The following is an 18,182-nucleotide window of genomic DNA, read 5'->3' on the forward strand; positions in this document are numbered from 1 at the left end:
ATCACTGCATTTCAAACTGGGATAGTGCCATGAAATGCGATAGTATTTTTTCAAGAAATCACTGCATTTTAAGTGGAGAGTGTGCTATTACATGCAGTTGGGGTTTTTTTTACAGAGAAATCAATGCATTTCCAGTGGGAAGAGTACTACGAAATGCATTTGTTCTTTATAGAGAAATAACTGCATTTCCAGCACAAAGACTGCTACAAAAGCAGTTACTTTTACTGAGCAATCACCGCATTTCCAGCAGAGATAGTGGCACAAAAAGCAGTTGCTTTTCACAGACAAATCACTGTATTTCCAGCGGCGAAAGTGCCATGAAATTTGGCTTTTTTTTAAGGAGAAATGACTGCCTTTCTAGCAGGGACAGTGGCACAAAGAGTGGTTTTTTTTTTACTTAAAAGTCACTGCTTTTTCAGCAGGAATAGTGGCATAAATAGCCATTGAATTTCACAAAGAAATCACTGCCTCTCCAGCAGAGATTTTGCACCCAAAACGAAGTATCATAAGCCATAACATGATCTTTTCCCAACCATAGGAATGTGATTTGGGGCCTAACCTGAATTGTACGTTTATCAGAGTTGTTGAAACATAACTTTTCAATGATTCTGCCACAAAGTAACATGCAAATGTAACATACTCATGGTTTGCAGAAACACATAATACCACATTTCAATTATCAATACAGTTGCAACAAATTAGTGTCAGTTCTTTGTGATTGACCATGTCCTATGATGGTTTTCGACCAGTTAAGTATTGTTTATAAGCTCCATATTTCATACTGTGGTTGCTGTCATGATGGACTGTGTAACTGAAGCTGTTTGCAAGTTGAGTTTCAAATAATAGTGAAAATAAATATATAAATATATACACTCATTATTGCCTAGAAGAAGGGAAAATGCATGCACACAGGTATGAAACCTTCATTTCAAATCTGAGTTCAGTCTTCATCATCCCTTTGACTTGGAGTCTAAACTAGGTGACTGTAAAAGCTGATTAACGATCTCCTTTTCACTGGAGGGAACAGAGAAGGTAGTCATAAAAACACAAAGCAGTACACCCAATCCCCCTGGAGGGGCGGCTGCCGTAAGATGACACCATTCACACTGCACTGGATGGAGAATACCCTCTGCTGTTCTGTGGAAGGACTCTTTGTCTGGGACTGTTAGCATCAATCAGGCAAATGTTCAACGATGGAGGTTTTAAAGAGCCACACAATCAGAGCTTTGACAGATTTTCCAAGCTTTTATTCTATAACTGCACCTGAACCCTCTTAGACGGATATCATGTGGAGTGACGGTGGGTTGAATAAGATGTCTGTGTATGACATGGTGGCGACATTTACAATTTTCCCAAAGTGTTCAAAAAGTTATCTTTTAGCAAATAAGTTCTTATGTATGTAGAATAAGTGCTTGTTGCATTCCATATTTAATTTAATAGGATCCATACCATATTCTGAGGGGTGTGTATTATTTTCAAATATCGGCACACTTATTTATTTCGGCTGCAGCTCTTTTAAACTGTAACATCTGTTACTGTAACATTCTCTTCCCGTTCCTTCAGACCTTCACACATGTAAAATATTCATCTCTCATTATCAAATGGCCTGATCGCATGGCTATTAAACAAATGAGACCACGGTGCTTTGATGGTTCCTGTTGTCACAGGAAAGGCAGTGTTTTGTTGCACTGACTGATAGCAGTAAGCGGAAACCAAAGCAGACGTGCTGTCTCACTCTAAAGTGCTCTGAGTGTTCATACACAAACCACAGTCTGCGATCCGGTCCCACAGCAGCGACTGAGGCGTTCGCATGGGTTTCCTGTGTGCTCTGCTTTCCTCCTACACTGCACACACGGGCAACCAGATTGGCAAATACAGGTGCCAGCTGCTGTTACAGACAGAATGTACTTCCTACCAAACAATCAATGAACTAAGCTTCCAAATGTTTCTATTAATATTTTGCATTGTTGTACTCTTTAAAACCTGGTTCCAGTTTTCTTGTGCTGCATTCAGATGTCTTTCAAAAGCTATTCAACCTTGTGAAACCTGAAATTGTCTGAGTTTTTTTTAAAATCATAGCGGAAAGGCAATGACCAACTTGGTAAGAAATGTCCCACAAATTGCAAGAAATTAGTAAAAGTGAAAAGAAAGTGACCTGAAAATTGGTTTTAAAAAAGGGTGCCGTATTTTAAATCCTTATAAATGTTTCTTTAAAATTATGTTTTACAAAAAAATTATAAATTTTCTTTTTCGTTCTTTTATTTTGTCTCTTTTTCATTTTTTTTATCTTATTTATTTAGTTCATTTTCTCACAACTTACTTGGCAAGAAATGTTCCACAAATTGCAAGAAATTAGTAAGAGGCAATGAAGAAAATGAACTGAAAAATTAGTTTTAAAAAACACTTTACTAGAGTTACTAGAAAAATGAATTATCAAAAAAAGAAAATGTCCAGAAAACTATATTGAAAATCCTCATAATTATTTGTTTAACATTTATGTTTCACAAAAAAATTATGCAGATTTTTTAAAAAAAATTCTGCACTTTTCTTGCTTGTTTTTGTTATTAAACATTGTCTTTTTTGGTCATTTTCAGTGATTTTTTTCAGAAAGTTTCACTAAATTCCTCAGGGATTTTTTGGGGCCATATGTTTTTAAGTTGCTCATGGCCTTCTTCCAATGTTTTTGAAAGAAATCAAACCAATTTACTGACATTTCAAAGAGTTAACTTCAAACAGAATAAGCAGAGAACAAGGCTTCACTTGCTTTGAAATGCTTTTAGTCTAATGTATAATTCACTTTGCTTTAGGAACCGTGGAATCTCTTTAGAGCCCTTTTAGAGCTTGCACACCCTGATGGAACCACTCAAAAACCAGTCAGACCATGTCAGCTTGCACACACATGTGCAAATGTAGGAATTCTGAGTGGGACTGTTGGTATGCATCAGACTGTCAAGTGAGAACCTGTCTCTGGTTACTTGTCCCTGATAGAGAGATAGCGACACAGGGGTTTTTGTTACATTTGGATCTTCATGTTGCAGCATGTTAATGAAAAAATATCAGCAGGTTTTCAATGAGTACCAAGCAGCACCAGGCTGTGAAGAACATGTGACTGAGATAAGCACACTGAACTCCAGGCATGATGAAGAGTTTCTCACTCAGAGCTGAATAAAGCAAGTTTTTTTGCTTTAGGTGATATTTGCTTAATTTTTTGAAGAGAATCATTTTAACCCTTTGAAACCTGAGCAAATTGGCTTGATTTCTTTCAAAAACATGGCAAGATGGCAATGGCCAATGAAATAAGAAATGACCGAAAAAATTAGGCAGAAATAAGTTCAGTTAAGTACATGAAAATTACCTGAAAATTAGTAAAATAATAAATAAATTTTGTAACATAATTTTAAATATTCAGATATGATAACTCCACATACAGTTGTTCCCAAGTACTTTTTGAGCAATGAAAGAAGAAATGACTCAAATTAGCAAGAAATTAGTTAAAAATACAAGAAAAATAACTGAATATCAGTTAAAACAAAAAAAAACCCAGAAATTATCTGGAAAAGGGGCTTAAAATTATGCAAAGTTTGTAACATAATAAAAAAAAATTTATACATATATAAAGTTTTCATTTGCTTTTTTTCCCTTTTCCTAGTTTTTTTACTAGACATTTTCCCTTGCATTTAAAAAAATATATTTTTTAAGGCTAAAATGTTGTAAAAACAAAAACAAAAAAAGATTACTAACTTATTTCTTTCCTTTTTCTCATGTTTTTGAAAAAAAAAAAATCACACTAATTTGCTCCGAGTTCAACAGTTTAAATCTCATCTCAACGCATCTGAGGGCAGGACAAGGAAAGTGATGTCGCTCCAGGTTTCAAAGCTTTCAGGTATATTGCTTAAGACCTGTTTGGTTGATCCTTTTGTGGGTGGGGGGGCTGCACTGATGTTCTTTTGGAAAATGTGTTAGTGTTGAAACTGTAGTGTGTAACCAAAAACTCCTGAAAAACCCTACTGACTCATTGTACAAAGTTTATCTGGGGAGATTTTTGGGGGAGATTAGTGTGCAGTATAAAGAAGTGCATCTTTAATATGCAGCTGCTTTAAGATTTATTTTGGCCCACCCTGATGTGAATTTCATTTCTAATACCTTACATCATGACAAAGAAATGGGTCTCATTGGTACAGTCTGCGCATGTGTCAGACAGATGGATACTTAAGCAGATAGTGGAAGGATGGAAGGAATGTGCCCAAACACTGACATTACCCAGCCTCCTGCAGGCTGGTGAGTGTGACGCATTTGGGAACAGGAGCGCGGCCTCGGATCATTTTCCCCTCTTGTATTATTAAGAGATATTTAAGAAGCAGTTCAGGTTAGTGGTTCTGGACAGGGCGCGATACTGACTGAGTCTGAGCTGAGTCTTTCCAAGAAAGAAATAGCGGTTATCCAAGCTCTTTTTTCCATAACAAGCACCCGCCTGTACTGACTCTACCATCCGTGTCAGCAATGGAAAATGAATGTTGTATACAATTCTAACCCTAGCTTGGGCCTCTCGTATATTACCATTGATTTAGAGTCACAGAGCTAAGCATGCAAGTTTCTGAAAAATACCCAGTAATGTGTGAAAAAGCCAGAAGGTGATTAACAGCACTTAAAATTGTCACAAAGATTTCCATCCACTGCATTATTAAAATCATTTTTACCCATTTTCCAAGTTGCAATTGTTTCCATCTTTTAGGTGGAGAGAAAACACGTCTCCTTGCTCTTTTGTATATTATATACAATAAAAAAGCAATAGTTTGTATGAACATATAAAATAATTTATAGGAACATCAATTTAGACAAGTATGACTGGCAATTTAAATATTTTTTTTTTATAAATTAAGCTGGGAAATATATAAAGTTGGGTCGATTTTTGGTTTTGCCGGTGTGGTCTGGTGTATGAGCTTAAACTGCTTTTATTTGATTCAAACTGTCTGAACCAGCATTTCTCATTCTGACACGTGCTGGTAAATTAAAAAGAAGCCTACATCAGCAACCTGTACTGACGGCGTCACAGCACTAAATCTAACTTGAATTGAGTTAGTGATAAGCAACATTTCAACTTAAAGAACATAACATAGGAAATCAAATTTCAGTGGCGGTAGGAGAGGGGACAGGGGGGCACGTAAAAGTTCATGTGTTTTTTGGTGTGACGAGATGAGACGTGGCAGAGTTAGTCTCTTAAGAAAACTAAAACTGCAGCAATATGACAACCCTTTGCATTTGAAGCTAAAGAAAGAGGTGTTCTTACTTGCCATGAGCAATGCGGTAAGCAGTTTTAAGCTGAACTTTTATTAGACGCTCTGTTTCTATGTATACCTGACGCTGACTTTGAAAGCGCCGCAACGGGCGAAGAACGGCTGATTCATGATGCTGAAATAAGGAACTACCAAATTAAGGTGGCTGCTAGCTGAAGGGAGATCACCAGAAGCTAAAGTTTCCTGTTTTTGACCATCGCTAATAACAGCGTGATAGCTGTTGGCTATTTTGTGTTTCATTTCCAGTATTTATCACAATATAAAACTTGTTTTCTGTATAAAAAGTATAAACGTAGGAAGATAGCAAGTACTCACTCATCTTTTAAGTGCTTACATGTCCTGTCTGATCTCAAGCGCACAGCTGATAGGCACCAGGTTTGTTTACATGATGCAACTCAAGTGAAAATTTAACAACTTCAATGTGAGCAGAGCGCTCCGAAGTTACGCGATGCTATGCAATAGTCGAACACTAGCTCGCTGTTCGGACGCGGTGTCATTATGTTCCAGATTGGTCTCTTAGTTAAGAAAGACACCTACTGGTACAATTTGGTATAATAGTTGAGTGATCAGCTCAATATTAGACCGGTTTGAAAATGTTTCACCAGCCCAACCTTATAAATATGATGTTTCCAGCTTCCATTTCTTGTTTTGATTAATAAATACAATTACAACTTTAGAAACAGGCCAGTAATTATTTTTACTGTGTAATATTTCTTCAGCCAGATTACAAAAGCAGTCTTTAAGGATTCTGGGGAAATATTTCTGGATGGCTGCCAGGTGTTTATCATTTAAAGAAACAAGTGCTTAGCTCAGTGACTCAATGTAATAATACTACATAAGAGTGTACCTTTATATTAAGAAGTTTCAAGCATGTGCACCAAGGACAATGTGAAAACTATTGTACTCTTAAAAGTATCAATATGAGCAGGGAGTAAAACCGGCTTCTGAGTGTCTATAAATTAACAACAAAGAAGAAAGTACCTGCCAACACTCTGAGTGTTTTGTTTCTCCTCATAAAAACCAAAGCGATCCTTTCACTTTCTTTTGAGACATAACATACAACGCTCCTTTGACCTTTTACTGCAGCCATGAGAGCATCCCAGGAGCTCAGAGGTCAAGGGTCAAGTCCACGAGAATCACACCAACTAAAAGCAAAGACAGTTTTTAAGAAAACAAGCAAACAACCAAAAAGTGGAAGTGCAAAGGAGGAGCTTTTTGTTTTCTCATGTGGAGACCACACTTGGCTCAGTTTTCAGTTTCATTAGTCCATCTTTTCAAAGACCAAAGGTACCGTAATCAGGAGCAACACTCACCTCGAACTATCTCAACCTTGGTTTATCTTGTCCTCGTAACAAAGTCTGGTTCCTCCTCAATAAGCGGCTTCCATCCCAGTCTCTCTCCACTGTCCTCCCCCCTGCCTCTCCCCCCACAGACCTCTCTCCTGTCCTGGACGAACCTTGTCTTAAAAGAGAGCCCCCGGCTGCTGCCATTGGGCCCAGGTTCTGTTGCCCTGGCTGGGCCGGGGCCGCCGCAGCCCGTGGGAACTGTTTAGCATCCAGCACATCTTTGTACTGGATCTCAGGCCTGATCATCCTCAGACAGGCCGTCCGGGTGGCGTTGTCCAGCCCCACCTGGAGCTCATAGCCAAGAATCTTCACCAATCCACTCTGGTACGGCCGGATGTTTTTGTCTCGGATCCGGTGCGCCTCCACAGGCTTCCCGCCATCCCTGAGACAAACCCGGGCTAGATCTTCCCGCCGTGTCCTGAGAAGAGCTACCTCCTCCTCCATCTGGGTGTATCCGAACCTGTCGATTTCCTCCCAGAAGGTCCGGTTGAAGGTTTTATATAAGTGCCAGTCTAAGGCATTCCACTGTCGCAGCTTCTCTCGTTGTTCCTCCGTCACGTTAGTTGGTGCCTTGGCTTGTGTGCGTGCCACTCTACTGCCGACACCTGCCGCCGCCGCCGCTTTGCCCACCCAGCTACCACTCAACCCCCCAACGTTGCTGGGCTTCTGCTGCCGAGCGTTGAGGCTAAATGACACAACAGCATCCAGTGGCCAGCAGAGGGCGTGTCTCAGCAGGATCATGGACTGATCAAAGTACTCAGACACTAGAATTAGGTTGAAGGTCCGGCGGATCATGGCCTCAGCGCGCTGAGCCAGGGCCAAGGAGAAATTGGCATTGTGGTCCATGCCGAAGTCAAACAACAATAGGTTGCGGGCGTAATGGTTGTTGCGCAGGCGAGGGTCATAGTATTTCCTGGGGTCGTCAGCAAAGTCGCCCAGGGTTTTGGCTTTCCGAAAGGCAGGTGCTACTTCTTTATAGTAGGCAAAGGAGGACTCGGCCAGAGCGACCGGGTCCCTGATGATGGAGAAATAGAACGTGTCCGCAGGCATCACCTTCTCCACCTAACAAACAAAGAAGGAGAGCTTGTAGGTACAAAAAGGTGCTGTTAATGTGATCTAATCAAGTACAAGAAGAGCAACAGATGCTTTGTGCAGATCGTTTTTGAACTTGTCCTTTTTTGGAAAATAATCACCAGCTAGGAGAAAACACTTAAGGAGACTGAAGACAGCGAGCAGTTGCAGCTGACGCCTCCGCTGTCTTATAAAGAAGCACGTCAGCAGCAAACCACCAAGGGAGGGCGATTGCTGCGCTCACAAACCGCCATTTGCCGTGAAGTGATCAGCCAAACTGCAGCGAGGCAGCAGATTTTACAAGTACCTGAGTTCACTGAATCATAGCTGACTCCTCTTCACCAGCAGAGCAAACAAAAATGTAGAGAGCAACATCACACTCAAAGCCCATCATTATTTATTCTACTTTTCAAAACTTGCTGAACTAATTGTATTATTCTGTTCAATATTTCGTCTATTATAAAACACACTCTGCTCTTTAGCTCCATGACAAATTGATAGTAGGCGGCTTAGTTAGCTGCTTAAAGAGACATTACACCCCAAAATCAAAAATCCATATTTTCCTTCTTACCTATAGGGCTATTTATCTGTCTAGATAGTTTTGGTGCAAGTTGCTGAGTGTTTGGGATATCAGCCGTAGAGATGTCTGCCCTCTCTCCTGTGTAATGGAACTAGATGGCACTCGGTTTGTGATGCTCAGAGCGCCAAAAATATACATTTAAAATATTCAACAGCAATGTCTCTTTTCAGAAAACATGACCCCGCTACTCAAGATAATCCACAGACCTTGTTGTAAGCAGTTTTATGTAGGAACTATTTTCTTTCTACTGAACAGAGTATGTTGTTCATATGCAACATATGTGAAAAATGTACTATTCTATTGTGAGTCTACAATTAATTATTAATAAATGTCAGTTATAGTTATGACTCATTATAAATTAAACATTTTTTTCATGGAACTATTTTATTAATTAATTTGGAAAAAAAAAAAATATATATATATATATATATATATATATATATATATAAGTGCGTGTGTGTGTGTTTTTTTTTTTTGCTTTGGAAGGTAAACTGACCATTTAATGGACAAAACATTAATTGACATCATCACAATACTCTATACTTTTTAACAGTTTTGCAACATATTCATGAACAATGGGAATTGTTGTGTAGCAGCTAATAAAGAAGACTAAAAAAAGACAATTTGAGGAGTACGGGGAAACTGCAATTCAGTGAGACAATTACAGAATGTAAATACATACATTGTGCAAAAATGGAAAGAAAATACATATTTCCATAACATAAAATCATTTAAAAATATGCGTAAATCCTTGTGCTCAACAATATCAAAATGTAAAGTTTCTGCCCTGCTCTACAAAACCCATCATTTCAACACTTTTCTGACCAGATATGTCATGTTAAACAGGGCCATTAAAGTATTATTTATATTGACTATTGTTAACTATTGTTAAATTTGATCATATTTGGCTCTTTTTAAAAAAACATCAGGGAAACTTGAGAATGACCATAATGAAGACTTAACCCAATTGTCATATATGTGAATTTGAGCTGCGGATATAAAACATTTAAGTTTGTATTTCTGACAGATTTCATACAAAAATCCAACGAGTGAATGCTCAATTGATAAGACATTTTATACCATTTTATGGAGCAATGTGTCCACATCACTACAGAACATCCCATTATCATCGCCCCCTATGTCATTCCACCTCCCCCTCTCCTCTTACCTCAGGCTTATGAAATCGCATGTGGTTGCCCATGATGTGGAACTCCACTGCTCTGGGACCTCTGTAACCTTTGACCCTGTGGGCGTTGAAGGGCAGTGGGTAGCCCAGCTGGTAGCCCAGCGGCAGGGCGAAGCGGAGGTCACGCTCCTCCCCAAAGCGGTACAGCATGTTGAGCACGGTGCTGCTGGCCGTCTTGTGGGTCTTCAGGAACATGATGTGGGTGTGGGGCTGGCAGGAGCCCAGAGAGGGCCCCTGAGCATCAGGGGATGAGAAGATGGAGCGACCAGCTGGCTGGACACTGCTGGAGGACAGATAGAAGGAAGAGGGCATTTTAGGTCTAGATCACATTTCCAGCTGTTTAAAAATCTACAGTTTAGTGCTGCACTAATCTGCAATGGGCAGCATTTAGCAGCAAAAGACAAATATTTTTTGTTGGTGGAGACCAAAATAGAGCTAAAAGAGTTTAAATATTGGACATAGATTCATCAGGTAGACACAAACAGGACTCCAAATGTTTGACAATGTCACTGTGTGTCTGCTGGATGTCTAAATAGGCAACTGTTGAAAACACATACAACAAAACAACTTCAGGATAAGTTAAGCTTTTTCCAACGTGGACTGTATTTTTCAATGTTTTTGTGTCTAAGTGACACAAAACAACTACTTTTGCAATAAGTCCCATATTAAGTTAAGGGCTGCAGCTGGCAGTTGTGAAACCAGCTGCAATGTGTTTGGTTTCTGTCAACTTCAAATGACGTGTTTTTACAACGATAAAAGTACTGTTTAATTAAACGGGGCCTGGTGGTTTTGGTGGTAACACTTTAGGAGCAGTTTCTGGTTCAACAAAATGGATCTATATCAGTAGGATACCTTTCATACGTTGTCAGGCACTTAAAATGCTAATATGGCAAAAAAGAAATTTAGGTGGATTCGAATAGGCGGTGCAAACATGCCCTGAGTGGTTACATTGCAGCATGTACAGTGGTCTCGCTCAATACTGAACAATTTTTTTAAATTATTGTTTCCATTAGTCACTTAGTCACATAAACATGTGAAAATAGAGTACAGGTTTAAGAATATCAAATTCACCCTTTAATAATGTGATAATAGCTAAGTACCGCTTGCTCTGCAGCCACAAAGTGGCCAAAAAAATAATAAATACATTAACTTCAACTCAAAGTTAAAGAGAGTTTTTCAGTAATAGTCACTTGGATTTTGCATTGATGTTTTAAACTGAAAATAAAAAATGCTCTGATGTTAGAAGTAAATGCTTTATCCAACAACTCAAGAAAGAATAGTATTGAATTAATGACTTAATCTTTTGTAACACTGAAACTACAGACTGCCGAGCAATGTCATCATCTCTGTGAAATGAAAAGGCCTTTTGGGATGTATGAGTGGAGGCTTGCAGGCTGGTGCATAATAGAACCTGACCGGTAAATGATGACTCAATTCCAAAAGGGCATATTCTTTAATTCTTCACTAGCTAAATTTAAGTGTTAAAAAATGGAAATATAAATATGGAATGACACTCAAAAAAATCCAGCAGGCTGGGTCAGTTAGAGGGCAGCATACTTTTAAAAAGGTTGTTGTTATGCTCCGACTACACTACAGAAATGCTCTCAGCAGACAGAGCAAATGCAACCTGAACCTCCCTCAGGGCCCTTGGACCCAGATGTTCAGAGGATAGAGCGAAGGAGTTAAATGAAAAGCTTTGAAGTGGCCCCATGCTCAACAAGGAGAAAGAGGTCAAAGTGAAGTCAAAGACTACTTCTGGGTTAATAATTAACTTCGCTATTGTGGTCTTGGTAAGTCAGTATTAAAGCCAGAATCATGTGGCTTTTCATACCGCAAAAATCTGTTAAAATAAACTCCTAAACATCTTAAACCTATCAGTGTGTGTTATCTTAGCATAAAGCAGCTGTACAAGAACAACATACTGTCTAACCATGAGAAAAATGCTGATTTAAATAAGACTCGCCACTGCATTCTTTAAAACAGCACTAGAGCTCTTAGCACACTGTGCGCCATTAAAAAACACTTATCACCAGAAAGTCATAGTCTGTCCATTAGCAGTCATATTGCTGAGCAATCACCTCCTTATCTCTGTCGTTCACCTTTTTACGTGTTTAAACGACAATGGAAAACACAAATAAATGAAACGTGGTTTAGGAAAGTAGCAATGCAGCTTGTTTCAATTTGCAAGATAAATATTTTATATCTCATGCTGCTATGAGCTTGTTTTACAAGATTTATGCATTGTTTTAATGTTCAGAATTGCAGCCGGAGTCTTCTTTTCAGCTGACGCAGGCTGCTAAGAGATCTCGGCTCAGTCTCGGTGGATTTTGGGGTGTAAAATGAACTTGGATTCAACGAGCCTGAAACCCCACGACGCACCGAGGTTCATCCCCAGAGCTTTAGATGAGATCACTGTGATTACCATCGAAAGCCGAGGTGTAAGATGAGCAAAGAGGGAGGAGAAGGCTGTGTGCACACAAGCATTAACTCTATCAGCCCCACAATCAAAGTGTTGTTGAAGTGTAAAATGAATGGTGTATCTCACTGACGATCAGCATATCATTAGTCCTGTTTCTCAAACACAAATGGTTGTAATCCTGCACGTTGTTGGGACAATCAAGCATGTAAATCAAGTTTTAAGCATAACAACTAATGTTATATCCAGCTAACTAAATGTTTTCCTGGTTCACCATTAATTGTGTGTATTTCCTCTGGAGCTGCACAATGTATCGACTTTTGTAAGACCTTGAATTAGTAATTATGAGTTTAGATTTGATTTAGGCTTGAGAAAGATTAAAGAACTTGACTTTGTTTAATTGAATATTTTAGGTATGGACGATAATACCGGCGCATCATAGGTATCAGTAGATGTTGGCTTTATAACAAAATATCGGAATCAGCCTACATGCTGATATCTGCTGATATCATCAATCAGTTTTCTTTTTTGTATTGACAGAGTAAACATGTACAAAACATCAACCGTATGTTGAGATATTTTTCTTATTTTACACTATGAATTAATATTACATCCACTAAAAAGCATTGTACTTTATGAGACTATCAGCTGGTGCGCCATCATAATAAGAGTATGCGCAGTAGTTTGGACTGTTGGTTAAGACAAAACAAGACATTTGAGAATGTCACTTTGATTAAGTTATAGATTAACTAGTAAAAGAAAACTAACAAGTTAATTTACAAAAGAAGGATTGTTGCAGCTCTAGGAAACAAAAAAAGACAATAGTAGTGTGGTAATATTGGGAATAAGACAGACTTGCTAATTTCATGAACATAATCCAACTGTGAAGCCATCATTGTTCCATGGACATCTGTCACCACAATGAATTTCTTTTAATATTTGGTAAGGCGGTGTCTTGTGATTAAGTGTTTTCGTACATTTAGCTCCTGTATTGTTCTCTTCAGTTCCTCAGTGTGGATCTTGTGGTTGCCTCTGTCACATGGTGAGCAGATGGCCACAAGCTGAAAAACAGTCAAATCATGCTTATTTGGTAATAGCTGTGCAAGTACACAGGATCAACAGCCGCCTTCAGAAACATGTTAAAGAGCAGTTTGTGCCTGAAAGGTGGAGAAAATGAAGTGTGTAAACTGTCACTGAAAACAACTTCATCTGTTATGTCCTGCAGGTATTTAGCGTTGACAGCTAGGCTGAGCCAATTCACTATATTTGTCAATAGAAACTACTGTATTTCAGCCTCAGATATTACTGTTTAAAATGCTGGTGTGACCTGTTTGTAAGGCCAACAGCTGTAATGCAAAGACAGAACTGAAAATACAGCTTAGGTTAAAAAGGCAGCATTTACATAAACAAATATTTCATTTTGTCGTTTTTCCAAAGAAAGACAATGAAATTGTTATGGTATATGGGCGAAATAGGGCTACCCTAAGTCATTCACTTATAATCATGATTTTGGCAAACAGGTTTCTATTTAATTTAAAAATTGAATTATTATTATTATTATTATTTATTATTATTATTATTATTTTTTATTTAAGAAAGTTATTTAAAAGTTTAAAAAGTTTAATTTGAAAGAGATCTCCTTGCTGTTTTGGATGTGTTTTATTATTCTGAAATTTTGCATCATTTGATCCTCAGAATTGTTTTTCCAAAAGATGAGTTTTCGACAGGGTGGGTGGTCGCCCTATAATCAGGGTCATCCTATATTCAGGTCAAAAACTGTATTTCTGGTGCAATTAGCGAGGAGAGCAACAAATGGACTAGTCGGCTGATTGCGCACATTCCTACTATTTACCACTTAAAAATCAGAATGTTGTCAAATTCAGAGTAAAAGTGAAATACTCGTGTGGGTGTGAATGTAGTTGGTGAGTAAATGAAGTGAGATACCTCTTGTTGAAGATGACCCCAAACAGCTGGCCAGCAAACCCAATGGCAACGAAGACCAGCAGCGCTTTCCACATCCAGACTGGGCCCACCCGACCACAAACCAGCCACCGCAACATCCTGGGAGGAGGGGGGTCGATGGATGGATGGATGGATGGATGGATGGATGGATGGATGGATGGACAAAGATAGACATGAAGAAAATTCAAAGTGGAGAGAGAGAAGTGGGGGAGCATGGAGGATGGTATGGACAAGGGGCAGTGGAAAAAAGGATAAAGAAAGAGATGAGTGAATCAGAGTAGAATGAGGGACGGGAGGACGAAAAGATGGACGGATGTGGACGGAGAGATATGATATATGTGATGAGGGGGAGGAGGGGGACAATGGGGAGATGATGTCATATAAAAAGAGGAAATGGAAAGATGGGCAGAGTGTGGGGGAGAGAAGGGTGGAGAGGCAAAAAGAGGGATGGAGAGAGGGAGAGATTTGGATGAGTCATAAAGCAAATATGACTAAGGCATCATCACCATCATCATCATCACCACAGGGAGGAAAGCAGCCTGAAACATTAAGAGACAACACAACCTGCTGCTTTTTGTCTGATCAATATATCTGCTCATGATTTGTGTTTCTTATTATATATTTTTTTGATTCACAGAGATAAAAATGTTTCCAGTGTCATATTCAATAACTGCTATTCCTCTGATACCTAAAGGGTCACTCCGGATATGAGCGACTTCAATGCACGGCAGCACAGTGGCAAAGGGAGAAAATAACCGCCCAATCAGAGGCGAGCATGTAAATGCTCAAGGCAAACATGCCTGCTTGTCCCGAGGCTGGAGCGAGATGAGAAAGCGGACGGCCGTGTGTGAACAGGGAGTTAGGTCATTATGGCCAGTGTTGATAAAAGTGGCAGATAAGACCCTGTGAACAGGGACCCCAATCTGGAAAGCCCGTAGACTGGGACAGAGTAAGACCCAATCTGGAAAGCCCGTAGAAAAAAAAAAAACGAAATTCCCCGAACAGCTCCGTTCCTTTTTCTCAGCCGCGCAGAGGTCAGTGTGCGAGTGTTGTGACCACATTTGTACGTTTGCATACCACAATGTAAATTTACCGGCCATGTAAACGCCATCATTATAAAGGCTTTGTTCTGTCTGGTTACACAATAAGAACACTTAACGGTTTTCTCACACGTGGATGCTCAAACCGCATCGCACTCAACTACCTTTCTGTTGCCTGAGAGACGACCAAAACAACTTATTACTATTTATAAAAACTATTTGTCCATTAGAAATGATAAAATACATCTTATAAGCTTCTCAGCCTGTAAATGTGCTTCAATTACCTTTTAGATAAAGAATTGGTTGTTTTTTTGGAGTTTTTTTTATTCTGAAATGTTGGCATACAAAACAATACAGTGAGTATGTACCAAAAAATCTTCTATCTGAGCTAAAAATATTTTAATGTGTGGTGATATAATATAATTTTATACCCAATAAATACTAGCCTTAATAATTAATTTCAAAATGTTTTTTGATAAAAATAACTAAGGTTAATTAACGATAATTTGAAGTCACAAAAATATAATAGTGCCTAAACAATGGGTAACTTAAAGGGGCATTTCACCCCAAAAACTAAATCTAAAATGTACATTTAGTTTCTACAGCAAATTAACTCACCCAAAAATGTGTGGTGATCAATTTGTGTCACATTTTTATACTAGCCTTAATAATTACATTAAAATGTTTTGATAAAAATAACTAACATTAATTAATTATTAATTTGTAGTAACAAAATACAGTAGTAGATACACAACTAGTTGCTTAAAGGGGCCTGTTCACCCCAAAAAAAAAAAATATGCATTTTTTCCTCTTACATGTCGAGCTGTTTGTGTATCAACCTACATTACTTTGGTGTAAGTCTGCCTTCCTCAAACAGTAAAACATTGTAATAAAATTTGTAAATGCTTTAAATAGCCTGGAATCCCATAAACTTTAACTAAAAGTGAATGTACAGAACTGCCAAAGGCAGCCTGGACGCTAAAAATTAAGTAGATTTTTTTTCAGTGTAATTGAAGATTTCTATGGGCTTGTAGTGCTCAAATTTCAAAAATACATAAATAAACAAATAAATTGAACATCTTTCCATAAATCAGGATGCAATTACTTTATCCACAGACCTTGTTATGAGCAGTTTCATGTAGGAAACTATTTTCTTTCACCAATTGCTACACATCACCTCACAGAAGGAAGAGCGCATCTACTGCTAGCTCACCTTGCAAATATTAAGCTAGCTATCATTACAGCTCAGCAGACAACCCCATTAATGTTTACATCCCCTGTTTCAAGCATGAGCCTTTTGTTCACAGATTAGTAGATGCACTCTTCCTTCTCCATAGTGACAAGTGTAGTTCAGTAAAGAGAAATCACCTCACAGAAAAGAGAAACTGCTATAGTTATTAAGCCCCCCTAACCCCCCCCCCCCCCATTAATGTTTACATCCCCCATAAAAATAGCATGAGAGATGCAAAAAAACCTTCCTTCTCCATAGTGAAAAATGAGAAAATGTCACATAAAAACTATCTAGACAGATAAATAGCACTACAGGTGAGAGGAAAAATGTGTCCCTTTAATTTCACTAGTTGTTTAAGCAACATTTGCCAAAAAATGTACTATTATTGTTTAAAACTACAAGTAATTATTAATTAACGTCAGTAATTGTTATCACTTTGTTTATTTACTTTTCAAATAACTTTTTCAAATTAACTATTTAGACAATATGTAAATATATGTTGACTTGGAAGATGACCCTTTAATAGAAAAACGTTAATTGGATTCTTCACTATGTTCTTAAATTCTAAACAATTGTGCAGCATATTAATCAACAATGGAAGCTGTTTTTATATTTAGATGACCTATATATTATTAGGCTATGTGATATAGAGCAATAACATCATAGTGAATATGATGAAAACGGTGCTGTTGGTGAGCAAAACGGGACAGAACTTTTCTGTGGGCGTCAATGGGAGACAAACGCGGTGGCGTGTGATGTAGAGACGTCTCCACAGAAAAAAATGGGAGACACGCGGTGGCGTGTGTGATAGAGACGTCTCATCACAGAAAAAAATAATAACAATAAGAAGGACATTCATGCGTTTTCACTGCTGGTAAATATTAACAGTGCACACAGTCACCGTGCAATGCTACACACATGTTGTAAACATGTGGAAAGCAGCGGTAAAACGGTGCAGCCCAGCAGCAGATGGGTGGTACGGGCATACAATAAGAGCGCTGGGAGACACAGTGGAATCAGCGGTGGCCACCACCCCACAGTCTCCACCACAACACAAAGAAGCCTTTACATCACAGCTTTCCTTCCCACGCACACACACTCGCACACACACTCACTGCAAAAGACAAGAATGGGTCTTGCAGATTGAGTGAAAAAATGTTGAGAGAAAGGCCTTTGAAGCAGCCCCTCCACCCACACCTTCTCCTCTTTCTCTGCAGGATCACAGCGCAGCGCCACCCTTTATTCCCCCACAATCAGTGCATCCCCGCCGCGGTAAAGCCCCTCTCCTCCCCCCGTCCCTGCCTCCCACTCTTGACGGCTCCTGCTAGCTTAGCCTAACGTTACCTGGCTCTCCGTCTGAAAAGCATAGCTGGGACCCCGGGCCGGTATCGGTGACTTTGTTATTGTGCAGCTGCAGAGAGCTCGGAGCATCTCGAAGGCTTCAGCTGCAGCTGGTCCGCCGCCGGTACAGATCAGGCCATGGACCCGGAGAGGGCCCGGCGGAGCCGGCTCGGTGTGTAGGAGGCGGTCTGAGAGCTACTTCGGGTCCGGTGCAACGAGTCCCTCCAAAACTATTTCTGTTTGTGTGCAGCGACAGCTCTAACGCTTTTTCTGCTGACGGCCGAGACGCACTCAGAGAGCTCAGAGCAGACAGGGAGGCAGAGCGCGTGTGTGTGCGTCAAGCACTTCCGGTATCTTCCAAAATAAAAAAAAAAGTTGTTTTGTAGCAGAAAAATCGATATTTGGGATTTTTACAATTACCGAGGGCACGAGTCATGTAAGAAATTCTGACCTGAAACCAACACAAGGTCTCAAAGTTTCTTTGTTGTTTTTTTCTCTCAGTATGGCTGCTTGGGTTTTTATGTACAAACTTTAGTTACATTTCATATCAACACTCAGTGCCATACCTAGCAGATTATAATAATAATAGTAATAATAATAACAACAACAAATAACCATAAAACGTTCATATACTCTCAGATAATACGTAATAATAATTACATTAAACTATTTATAAAACGTGTCATAACTATTATATTTTTTAAAAAGTCCCTGC

The 18,182-nt window shown here is 39.1% G+C and overlaps 1 protein-coding gene across 1 annotated transcript; it reads right to left on the reverse strand.

Annotated features, from left to right (window-relative positions):
* Nucleotides 1-3,764: 3,764 nt before the first annotated feature.
* Nucleotides 3,765-17,554, reverse strand: gal3st4 (galactose-3-O-sulfotransferase 4). Its single transcript, XM_042512247.1, has 4 exons — nucleotides 17,471-17,554; nucleotides 13,838-13,954; nucleotides 9,460-9,760; nucleotides 3,765-7,702 (listed from the first exon to the last, which is right to left on the reverse strand). Exons 1-4 carry the CDS (start codon nucleotides 17,491-17,493, stop codon nucleotides 6,614-6,616), a joined length of 1,530 nt encoding a protein of 509 aa, XP_042368181.1. The 5' UTR covers nucleotides 17,494-17,554; the 3' UTR covers nucleotides 3,765-6,613.
* Nucleotides 17,555-18,182: the final 628 nt, after the last annotated feature.

Source organism: Plectropomus leopardus, chromosome 23 (genome assembly GCF_008729295.1).
Source record: "Plectropomus leopardus isolate mb chromosome 23, YSFRI_Pleo_2.0, whole genome shotgun sequence".
Lineage (NCBI taxonomy): Eukaryota > Metazoa > Chordata > Actinopteri > Perciformes > Serranidae > Plectropomus > Plectropomus leopardus.

Coding starts and splice junctions, on each gene's coding strand:
- gal3st4 (XM_042512247.1), bottom strand. CDS start 17,493: ATGCTTTTCAGACGGAGAGCCAG. Junction 13,955..17,470: donor CTTTTCAGACGGAGAGCCAG/GTAACGTTAGGC, acceptor CCCTCCTCCCAG/GATGTTGCGGTGGCTGGTTT. Junction 7,703..9,459: donor TGCGATTTCATAAGCCTGAG/GTAAGAGGAGAG, acceptor TTTGTTTGTTAG/GTGGAGAAGGTGATGCCTGC.